Here is a 12,530-nt window from a genome sequence, read left to right on the forward strand (position 1 = left end):
GCATTTAAAGTAACGACCAAGTGGCCAGCGGCAGACAGTGAGCATATGTTTGATCAATTTAGCCTTCTCAAATCATCACGACTTGACTAAAATAAAATCTGTAGATATAAAACAGTTCAAGCATATAACAATGTTTAGACGTTAAACCTAGATAAATGTGCGCTGTATCCAATAGTTTGCGCAGAGAGTGGAAGCTGAAGTGCGCTTTGCAGGACATAGAGACGCCAGCGCGATCACTTGCATTTTTAAATGCGTAACTGTAAAGGGTCTACTTTTATTTGTGTGCACTCACAATATCAACAAAACGTTGTGCTTTTATAAAATTAAGAAATCAAACATGATGCGCTTTCTGCTGTCTCGTCTTGAACAGGCATGCTTCACAAAAATGAACCGAAACTCAGCGAATACATGCCTCACATAACTTTTTCCGATGCTTTGCGGCAAACTTAAGCCTATTGCGTGCATTTGAATGCAGAACTCTTCAGCTGCTGCTGTACATTAAACACCGTCGAACCGCTCTTGACAGTCTCGGTAGCACAGTCTCGTGTTGTTTCCACCAGCGCAGCCATTTTTTCATCACTAATTGATGGATGTCTAAAATATAAAAATAAGAAAAGTGAAACTCCGCCTATGATTGTGCTGTTACTCCTTGCGAGCCGAAGTTCACAAAATTGGGTGTTATTTATAGGGAGTCGACTTATTTATTTAATTCAGTGAATGTAACCGATTAGATATCATAATATTTAGGCTATAATATTATAAATCAGGTTGGTTTGTATTGCTGACGTAATATGTAAATGATATGCGTGCGGCCCGCGAGACTTGCACTTGGACCAGCGAATTACACAAAACACTTATTACAACTAACAGTGCGGCCCGGTGGGAAAAAAGGTTGAGAACCACTGCTCTAACTGATCCATTTTATGTGCTGAAAGTGAAGTGAAAGGAAATGTCAACAAGCAATTAGACTGACATGTTTGCTTTTATTAAAGATATACACTGGTGTATGAAAAATACCCAATTAAAATGTAATAAAAGTTTATAGTTTTAAATATGCACACATTCGTATATGTGGGATAAACTCACAGAAATGTCACAGCATTTCTGTGTACCGGTATGCAATGTAAAATATTGACATTATGCCTTGTCTTATTAAATATGCACATATTTGCAAATTATTACAAAATACGCGATATAAACTATTACTTTATTACTGTCATGGTTATTAATTTCTCTAATGTATAAAATATTTATATATTTATTGTAATGTGTTCATGTAAGAAAATGGTTAATAAACACATGAATATGAACTACAGGACCCATCAAATTTTGTAGTTATTTAGACCAGTGTTATTTTAGAATTTGTGTATACTGTTATAGTTTTTATTAATACTTGGAATTCATTTATATTTTTAAATTTTCAGTTTTCATTTTCATTTTAGTATTAGTTATTTAGCTTAAATTGTAGGAATTTAGTTGTGTGTTTTTGCCACTTTTATTATTTTTTTTTTTAGGGATGCGATGTATCAGCCGCCGATATTTATCGGCCGATTTTTCCTCAATTTACAACCATCGGCATATCGGCTATATAAGGAAAAAGGCCGATATAACAAACCGATGCTTTATTAATTAACTGCGTGAAGGCACTGAGCTGTATAATGTCTGTTGCATAATCCTAGCGCTGCTGTCTGCACTTTAATGCTAATCAAATAACAAAAGACAAAAGATCGCACACTATTCTTGACTAAATAACTTTTGTAACTTTCATAAGTGTAGCGGACCTCATCTGAATGATGACTAAAACTTTACTGATATTTTATTAAGTGAGTCCTTTTTCACTCCAAAAAAATCACCATAAGAGCTAAACAAAACACAGCACGAGAAATGCACATTAAACTCTCTCTCTCAGTTGCATTATCATCAACATACAGCGAATTACACAAAACACTTATTACAACTAACAGTAAACAAATATATACAGATCTCATGCTGTTTCGGAGGGTGCTTGCTTAATAAACTGACAAACTTTAAATCTGAAAAACTGCGTGCTTTCATTACCCATATAACGTTAGCTCTGACGTAGACTAGAAGACCCGTCAAACTAAGAGTCCTGCCTTGGTAAAGGAGATCTCATACATATTTAAACTTAAAAAAAAATATTAAAATGTATACAAAAACCAATTAGAAGATTAATCATAAAAAAGTCTGTTACAATAAAGGATTAATATGTATTTAATTTATACAGTGAAGTGTTACTTTACATTTGTTTACTTTATTTCTGTACCTGAAAACTGTTAAACCTACCTAAAAAGCACTGTTTATTTAATATGTATCTTTGTTCTGTTGTATTTATGTAGGCCTGCTGAATGTTAAATGGATCCAATCCATGTTCATTAGAAATTATTTGATGATGCAGCAATAAAACTGCTAGTATAATTTAATGCAGGTGTTTTTGAACTTTGCTGATTTAAAACATGATCAAAATACTATCTATTTTGATGCCAAAATTTAAAATAAGAGATGAAGTAACAAATATCGGTATCGGAATCGGCCAATAAGTGTTTGTTAAAATCGGTATCGGTATCGGCCCGAAAAAAATCCTATCGGTGCATCCCTAGTTTCTTTTTAGATTATATTAATTTTTATGTCAGTTTTGGTTTTAGTTATTTTAATTAAACTAAATGAAAATAATAAATGTTGCTTTGGCAACTAGTTGAAAAAATAAGTTTAATGTTTTTTTTTAAGTTTATTTTTCATTTCAGTTAATATTTATTTTAAGTATCAAAATGTTTTTTAGGTTTAGTTTTATTTGTAGTTTTAGCTACTATAATAACCCTGATTTAGACACAATAAAAGTCTTGAAATTTAAATTAGTTGCATATTAGTGTAGCCGTAAATACAATGTATGAAATGTAAAATATGTATATGATAAATTGTCATTAAATATGCACATACTAATATTACATATTATTACTATCATGTTTATTTAACTAACTATTGTATAATTAAAAAATATTTAAATATTGTATTTATTGTAATGTTCAAAATACTTCATAACCCCATGAATGTGAACTATAGGTTCGATAAAATGATAATAAAAAATGATTTTCCACAAAACCCTGACAGTCACCTGTAATATAATTTACATTTAGAGCTTTGTACCTATTAAAAATTGTGATAGTTGCAAAATATTTCACGAAGTTGTTAAATCCAGCCAGACCATCAGTTGTGCCTTGTAGTACCTTTAGTCTTTTCTCTTTCATTTGTTAGTTCATTCTTAACCTGTTCCTCTCTCTCTGCTGTAGTTTGGGTGAGATGGAGAGGGCACGTCTGTCGTGTCCCATAACCCCTCTGGGCCGCGCAATGGCCGCGTTTCCCGTAGCACCGCGGTACGCTAAGATGCTGGCGCTGGGCCGTCAGCAGGGCTGTATGCCGTATATCATCACCATAGTGGCTGCCATGACCGTCAGAGAGATCTTTGAGGATTATGACAGGTCATTCACATTACACATACACATTTCATTTACTTCTGTAGATATAGTTCAAAAGCAACATTAGCTCACACCCTGTCTCTCTCTGGGTTTCTCAGGCCTGCGGGCAGCGAAGAGGAGAACACTAAGATGGCAGGGAAGAAAGCCAGATGTGTTCAGATGAGGAGGTTATGGGCTGGTCAAGGACAGTCAGTTCAGCTGGGAGATCTGATGGTTCTGCTGGGTATGAGATTGATTTCGATTTTGAAGGTTGTTGTCAAATGTTCAGACATTCAAGTCTAATGTGAAAACTCCTTAAGATTTATTTTGTCAGAAACATTTCCTGCACCAGTGTTATTTATATACTATTATAGTATTTATTTATATTTTGAATTAGAATGAAATAATATTCATTTTAATTTTAGTTTAAGGGATATTATGTGCTTTTGTCATTTTTACTACTATTATTATTTTTAATTCTATATAGCTTTAATTTTTTTTTCAGCAACAGTTATAGTTTTAGTAATTTTAATACTTTTTTGTTATTTCTGTGTTTATTTTAATTCAAGTAACAAAACGTTTTTTTTTTTTTAATGATTTTAATTTTAGTTAACTATAATAACCGTGGTTCTGTTTATTTATTTTTTTCATCTAATAATTGTATTTAATTTCATCTTGATTTCATTTAATGAAAATTATTTTTAATAGTTTTAGTGAAAAGTAACAACATTTATTTTAATTCAAGTAACAAAACGTTTTTTTTTTTTAATGATTTTAAATTTTGTTAACTATAATAACCGTGGTTCTGTTTATTTATTTTTTTCATCTAATAATTGTATTTAATTTCATCTTGATTTCATTTAATGAAAATTATTTTTAATAGTTTTAGTGAAAAGTAACAACACTGTCCTATAGTGGTCAACTGACAGAATTTTATATACACACACGCGCACACACACACACACTCACACACATATATATATATATTAATGAGATTTTGCTATTTAATTGAAAGATAGTAACTAACACATGCATAGCAATTGCTGCAATTAAATGCGTATTTATTTTACATAAATATAAAAATAATTGTTACGTCCCAGTGAGTGCTGCAGCGCTGATGAGGGCTGGCTACGATGTGACTGCACTTGCCTAAACTATTTTATAGTTTTTCGTCTGTTATGTTTATTTGTTCGCATCAATTTCAGACCTTGAGCTTACAGTGAGTCCACTGTCAAGCACACTTTCACGACTGACTTCCATTAATACTGACTACTGATCGTTTGAATACCTTTGTTAATTATGATAGTTTGTTGAAGAAATGATTTCTTTCACTACTTGCCCGTCCGTGTTGGCTCTCGTTCATGTTGCAATTGTGAGTAACAATAATCATATTTATACTTTAGATAGATAGCAACTTCTTAGTTCTGTAAATCCTATTATAGTATTTTTCACATGAAGACATTGTTGAAAACATTAATAAAAAAGACATAAACACTAACAGTGTAATCTGGTAAATCTGTGCATACTGCGTATTATATTTTTTCAAATTTATGCCAGGTACCATTAAGTTTACATACAGTACCTAGTGAATATGACATGTGTTATAAATAAAACATTATAACAAAAGTATTATAGCATTTGTATTTCTATTATTAGACTGAACTTTGAACAAAGACAGTAAACTAATGAAGACGAAGAATGGGAGAAGGCAAAATAAAAGTCCTGCTTCTGACTGTTATCGGCCAAATAGAAAAAAACTGCTCTCTATATATATATATATATATATATATATACTCTTATGCGTGTGTCTGTCATTAATTATTCTAAAGGGTGTGATGTTGATGGTTATTTAGGGGCGGTTGGTGCTTGTGAATTTGCGGGCTGCACTCATCAGTTCTGTGAGGAAAATGGGCTCCGGTACAAAGCGATGCTGGAAATCCGAAGACTACGAGGACAGCTGACCAATGCTGGTACACATACACAAACATACACATGCGTGATTTATTATTTATGTCTGTGCCTTGAACCGTCTCTCTGTCTGTAACTCTGTCTCAGTGAATGCCGTGTGCTCTGACGCTGGGGTATATGTGGATAATAAGATGGCTCCTCCGACAGCGTCTCAGGTGCTGTGTTTACGGCAGATCGTACTGGCAGGTTTAGGAGATCACATCGCCAGACGAGTGCAGGCCGAGGAGCTGCTCGACCCCAAATGGAGGAACGGCTACAAGGTGCCTGGAAGTTTGCTTCTGATTCTGCTTTTGAATTTCATGGGAGTTATGTAGAAATGTATATGCGTATGTGTGTGTTTCAGACTCCTCTGCTGGATGATCCAGTGTTCATTCACCCATCATCTGCCCTTCATAAGACGCTTCCAGAGTTTGTGGTTTATCAGGAAATCATGGAGACCACCAAGATGTACATGAGAGGTGTGTGTGTGTTTATATATGAAATGAGGGCATTTCTATACATTGCCCTTTAAATGCACTTTTTTATAATTTTTATAAATAAGGTTTTGTGTCTCAGTAACAGATAAAAATTGTGGAAAATCTCATGGTTGGCATGACCTTTGAACTTTTATATTTATTCTAATAACAATATGAATAATAATTAGGTGAATTAATAATAATATTTATTTTATTACTATAATGTCCAGGGTTTCAGTCAGAAATGTACATGGTCGCCCATAGTGAACCAAAAATAGAAATGTTTTAATAGTTTGAAATATATTTTAAATATAATAATAATAATAATATATATATATTTTTTTTTATTTATTTTACGTAATATTAACTAAAATTAAACAAGTATTTTAATTAATGAATTAATTAATTTTAAGTTAATTCCAAAATAAATCTGTAAAATAATCAGAATCAGAAGAGCTTTATTACCAAGTATGTTTACACACACAAGGAATTTGACTTGACGACAGGAGCTTCCAGTGCAGAAGAAAATACAAACAGTGCAGACATACATAGGAATAACACAGTAGGGATGTAATATAACACTAATATAATAAATAAAATTGATAGAAAATAGAAGTATAGGAAAAAATTTAATTGTTTAGATAAATGTACAGATATGTTTATTAGTGTGCAAATATGTTATTTACAAAGTGTGCAGTTTAATATAAATATGTCGGATAACTATGTTAGTTGTGATGGATGATGTATAATTATGAAAGATCAATTATTCAGGCTGAATATAGCCTGTGGGAAAAAACTGTTCTTGTGCCTGGCTGCTCTGGTGGTCAGTGCTCTGTAGCGCCGACCAGAAGGCAACGCCTATAAATAAATAGGTTTAATAAATAAATAAACTTTCAGAGTTGTGACAGCTCTATTTACATAATACATCAGTTATATTTCAAAGGTGCTATGAAAATGTTTCTCCATTTTGTTTCTTGCAGGTGTTTGTGCCGTTCAGGCCGAATGGATTCCGAAGCTCCTCCCACAATACTGTCACTTCAGCGCTCCGGAGGAAAGCCCCGCCCCCTGGTTCTGCCCACTGAGCGGCCGAGTGAAGTGTCACCAGCAGAGCACCTTCTGTAAGAGCTGCTGTCTGTCCTGTCCTCAGCCAGAGTTCAAAGCCAACTCTTGTTTTTAGTGCCACTGTGTGTGTGTGTGTGTGTGTGTGTGTGATAACAGTCACATGATGTGGGTGTTAGTCTGAACATGGGTGTGTCTCTCTCCACAGACAGAGTCAGTTGGAAGCTTCCTGCCATTGAGATGGATTACCCAGAGGGCCTTGAGCATTACAAACTGTTTGCAAAGTTTTTCCTGGAGGGCCAGGTGACATTTATGAGTGTGTGTTTGTAAATGTGGGTGTCAAAACAAAATAACATGGAATTGACAGTTAATCACTCTACAATAAAATACTGGTAAATGGTAAACCAGTTTAAAAACATGGCAAAGTTGGTAATTATGAAAAAAAAAAAAATATATATATATATTTATTTTTTAATACATTACTGTTTAATAAGTCTCTTCTGCTCACCAAGGCTGCAGTTATTTGATCAAAAATTGAGGAAAAACATTAATATTGTGAAATATTATTGTAATTTTAAATAACTATTTTCTATGTTAATATATTTTAAACTGTAATTTATTTCTGTGATCAAAGCTGAATTTTCAGCATCATTACTCCAGTCTTCAGTGTCACATGATCTTCAGAAATCATTCTAATATGCTGATATCAGTCCAAAAAAAAAATCTTACAAACCCAAAACTTTAAACAGCAGTGTAAATACATCAATTGAAATATACCCTATTCGTGATTCATGATAGCATATTCATAAACCACGGTGTTGCTGTAGAAAGTGATGTGTGAACTTACTCCTGGCTGAATTTCTGCAGGTTTCTCCCAAGATCCAGCAGTTCAGCAGATGTTTACTGTCGTCACCCTCCACCATGTTGAAGACGTGGGCCAAGTAAGATCTAATGCACACTTAAACGTTTGTATGGAGTGTAAATAGAGTTGTTGTTGTATAATCTCATGCTGTTGATCTCAGGCTGCAGCCGCGGACTGAAACTCTTCTGACGACGCTGGTGTCAGAGAAAGTCAACAACAGAACCTCTTTAGAAGCTGCGTGGAAGAAAGATGAAAGATGTAGGTTGCTATGCATATGAGAATGTCTTGCTTTCTTGTGGTCATTTAGTGGAAATTGATTTTACTGGATTACAGACCATGCAGTGTAAACCTATCATGATAAACTACCGTTTAAAAGTTTAGAATCAGTATCACATTAAATTGACCAAAAATGGACATTTATAATATTACACAAGATTTCTGTTTCCTGTTAAAAAAAAAAGTAATAAAAAAAGGTAATTGTAAGTAGGGCTGCACGATATATCGAAATATCGCAATATGCATATCGCAAGGGCGTGCGATATCGGAATCATTTTAATAATAGGCTACTTAAAACGTTGCAAAAGGTCAAAGTTTTAGTTCGACGCATATAGCGTAGAATTGCTTGACGTTAAAAAGAGTTAAGTGCAATAAATTGCAGAAAACAACTCTTTGCCGTCTCGTCTTGATGTCTGACTCACACCTGAAGCGCACACAGAGAGACGCGTTTCAGACGGCGCGCGAACACCGAGTTGATTCGTCTTTCGCATCTCCTGCTTATGTATGAACAGACACACATACACACAGAATTATGTCAATAGTACCCGTCTCGACGATCATTCTCGTAAACGCTGTCAGTTATGTTTTAAATGAATGTAAACAGCTGAGAAAGAAATCAGATGGGTATCATTATACTGGATCCGTGCAGTCGGATTTAAAGAGACAGCAGCTTATAAATACCTGTAATGTTAATCAAACAACAAAACGGCTATAACAAAGATTAATCTAAATTTAATTCATACAGTGAACACTATGCAGTGTTATTTTACACTTAATTATTAAATTTCTGTATCTGAATACTACTGTTTATTTTATCTGTGCTTGTAAATTGTGTATTTCTTTTTTTTACTGACTGTTCACTTGCCTTTAATCATGTGTGAACTTTCTCAGACTATAGTTTCTGCTGTGGTATATGAAGAAGTACTTAAAGTGTATGGAAAGCAAAGTTACAATGATATAAAATTAGTTTCATAAATTTTTTTTGTTTGTATGTTCACATTGATGTTAAATTACATTTTCTGATTTGTGACATTACTTTTTAAGTAATACTAAAACACTACTGGTCACTTTCAGAAGTTGTAGTGATTCTTTCTTTTCCAAGAAAGAATGTGAAACAAATTGGTTATATAATTTTCATTTTTAAATATTTTAAAATATCATTTAAATTGATTTTACACACTTTAAGCAATATCGTATCGCATATCAAATATCGCATTTTTTAACAAGGTATCGCATATCGCATTTTTCTTCAATATCGCACAGCCCTAATTGAAAGTTTATATTTCGCAATTCTGCCCTTTTTTCAGAATTGCAAAAACAAAGCAAGAATTGTGAAATGTAAGCTCACAAGTGCAAGATAAAAATACTTTTTTCTCAGAATTTTGACATTTTGTTTCTCTAAATTTTTTTCTGACTTCACAGCATTCTGTTATTTTTGTTCACACCACGGAATAAAAAAAATCAGAAAGGTAATTTGAATCTATATCTCACAATTCTGACTTTTGTTCTCAGAATTGCGAGAAACAAAGTCTGAATTGTGAGACATAAACCCATAATTGCAAGAAAAAATGTAGAAATTGTGAGATAAAATGTCGCAATTACCTTTTCTAAAATTTTAATAATATTTCACAATATTATTGTTTTTGCTGTATTTTTCAACAAATGAATGCAGCCTTTGTGAGCTTCTTTCAAAAACAAAAACAAAATCATATTGACCCTAAACTTTTGAACGGCAGTGTATATATTGAATGTAATTTAATATAAATATAACATAATATAAAGTGTGGAAAGAGACAAAAATGACTTTATTTCCCACTATAGATCTGCTGTCAGCGTTTTGTCAGTGGATCCCTGAGTCTCTTCATGCAGAGGTCAGTAAAAGCTGGCCACCGATCTGACTCGGTGACCTCTGACCTGTCTGACTACATGCCGACCTGCACTGGCCTTTTAATCATAAACGCAGCAGGACATTTTTAATGAACATGATCTTCCTGCTTGTGCCTCATTCTCTGACATCACACGGATGGATTCCTCTGAAAGCCTGTGGACAGATGAAGACTTCCAGTGTAAAACGATGTCAAGATCTCACGCAGACTTCTTTTTGTAAAAATCTTCAGATCAGACCACCAAAACAAATAAATTCCTCTGTCTTTAAACAAGCTTGTGTCTCCAAACTGTCTGTTCTGGTCTTTAGCACACTCCAGAATGTTTGCTAACAGCAGTGAGCGTCACTATTACTGTTGTGAATAGTGTTAGTGATGTAATCAAACAGTATTAATGTAGAGCGTGTGCGTCGTCCTGCAGCGTTTTGCTCCAGATATTAATGATTCTTTGTCTTGTTAATCATGTGTCTTGTTGAGGTGTACTGGTACTTTACTAAGTGATCAGATGTACCATTTTTACCTGTTGGACCATAACACAGGTGAAAAAAATGAATAGAATAATAAAAATAAATTAATAAAACATTAATAGTTGACGGAGTATGGAAAAAATGGTCAATGGCTACCGTCAACTGTTTGGTTACCAACATTCTTCAAAATATCTTCTTTTGTGTTCAAACTCATACTGGTTTGGAGGGTGATTAAATGATGACGGAATATTTATTTCTGGGTAAACTATCCTTTTAAAGGAGGGACCCGAGCCATAGATACTTGACGGGACTCTTTTGACCCTAGAAACTGATTGGCAACACACTAACATTTTTATTTTTTTTTGGTTTAGTTTCAGAAGTACTAAACAGGGATTACTTTATCTTCTGTACTTTAAATTTCTGTAGCTGATTTCACTTCAGCAAAATTATTTTTGTGACTGAAATATTTATTTTTTATTACTATAATTAAAAAAATATTTATTAATTATATTTGAATAATGCATTCTTCTAGCTCATGGAGTAGGATAATATTTCTTTATTGCATGTCAAATTAATAAATGTAAAGGTAAATGAAATAATATTGGCAATCATATGGCTAATTGGCCTTTAAAAAACTAATCAAGGTCATCAGGACTGATCATTTAAATATTTACATTTTTTTTTCTTTCATTTTGGTGATGAGGATTCGTTTAAAATGACAAATAATGACAAGTTACACTGTCATGAAAATATTGGGGGGAAAAAATCGTAATTCTCCCAAAAATAGGCTTTATTTTTTATTTTTTTCCTTTATATAAGGCAAAAAATCATCATCACCAAAATGATAGAAGAAAATTATTTCTATGTTTGATAAAAGCGATAAAAGCATCTGTCAAATGTGTGAATGTAAATGTAATTTATGACATTGGTAATCAAGGCTTTTCTGCCATTAAAACAATTATGATTGTCATCAAAGCTTCATTTAGTTCTGTCTCACTATCTGCAGCCATTTTCACACATCTTCAGGAAATATACGTAGTTTGTCTGCGTTTGTGGTTTAAATGTGACTGTGTTCTTAAGAGGCCATAAGAGGTCATTTAGGGAGTAAGATGAGATCTCTTGAATATTTCTCGACTTGTCAAGTGAGTTTGTAACATGGGCCCCTCCCACAAGCGCTGGTGATTTCCACACAGAAAGTGAGGATTGTTTCGGAGTCACTTTGAAGAGCTGTGTTACGTGAGGCCAGTGAGACTGTCCACTCAAGTGCTGCTTTGATCTGCCCAGCTGTGACTTCTTTCACACTGTTCAAGCTGCTGGAGGATGCAAAAAATGAGTGAAGTGGCAGCAGCTGCTGGGATGTGTTATATAACTGAGGTGTGCATGAACGGCCTGAGGTTTCCAGCTCAAACCGGCCAGCTCTGAACCACTGCTGGGCTTATTCTGATTCTGTCACATTTCAGCACAGAAACGTCCAGCAATGAGCGTTACTGCAGGACTGAATACAAAAAGACCTTGAAATCAAGTAAAAGAGCTGGATAGGTGTGTAAAGGATTGAGAAATCAGTACATCAGTTACTCCCCCACACACACACACAAGTACATGCGCTTCTCTTTAGTTAATTTCTTTTACTACCTGGTAATTTTGAGTCATCTAAGAGAATCAAATGTCCTGGTTTTATTCCACAAGCCCCTCCAAATTTATTATTATGTTTTTACTTCAAATTTTTTTTTTATGGAGCTCAATTTTAGGACCATTAAGAAGTATTTGCATTGACATGTTAATTACTAGGCAGAAATTCTCAAATGTTATAATTAGTACTCAAATTATGTTTTTTTTTTAACAGATGTTGTATATTGTTATATGTACATGTATATAAGTGTTATTTTAGTATTATTTATATACGTTTATAGTTTTTTATTAATATTTTCAACTTTATTTTTTAGATTTATTTGTAGGTCCATTTAGTTTTTTGTTTATTTCCAGTTAATGATTGAAGTGCTTTGACTTAAATATTTTTCAGTTAGTTGCAAAGGCAATGTTTTAATACTTATATTTTATTTTATTTTCATTTTTATAAGTTTTCATAAAAA

General features: G+C 33.4%; 1 protein-coding gene across 1 annotated transcript in view; it reads left to right on the forward strand.

The window, feature by feature from the left end:
* The window catches only part of dhx37 (DEAH (Asp-Glu-Ala-His) box polypeptide 37), a 24,385-nt gene extending 14,102 nt beyond the window's left edge, over positions 1-10,283 (forward strand). The window contains exons 19-28 of the mRNA XM_016500968.1: positions 3,306-3,494; positions 3,590-3,714; positions 5,324-5,440; positions 5,526-5,698; positions 5,782-5,896; positions 6,874-7,011; positions 7,161-7,255; positions 7,820-7,893; positions 7,975-8,072; positions 9,912-10,283. Coding sequence (XP_016356454.1) covers positions 3,306-3,494; positions 3,590-3,714; positions 5,324-5,440; positions 5,526-5,698; positions 5,782-5,896; positions 6,874-7,011; positions 7,161-7,255; positions 7,820-7,893; positions 7,975-8,072; positions 9,912-9,988 — 1,201 coding nt within the window. The 3' untranslated portion in view covers positions 9,989-10,283. The remainder of the gene's footprint in view (positions 1-3,305; positions 3,495-3,589; positions 3,715-5,323; positions 5,441-5,525; positions 5,699-5,781; positions 5,897-6,873; positions 7,012-7,160; positions 7,256-7,819; positions 7,894-7,974; positions 8,073-9,911) is intronic.
* Positions 10,284-12,530: the final 2,247 nt, after the last annotated feature.

The sequence above is a fragment of the Sinocyclocheilus anshuiensis genome, unplaced genomic scaffold (assembly GCF_001515605.1).
Source record: "Sinocyclocheilus anshuiensis isolate Anshui unplaced genomic scaffold, SAMN03320099.WGS_v1.1 scaffold714, whole genome shotgun sequence".
In the NCBI taxonomy this organism is placed as follows: Eukaryota; Metazoa; Chordata; class Actinopteri; order Cypriniformes; family Cyprinidae; genus Sinocyclocheilus; species Sinocyclocheilus anshuiensis.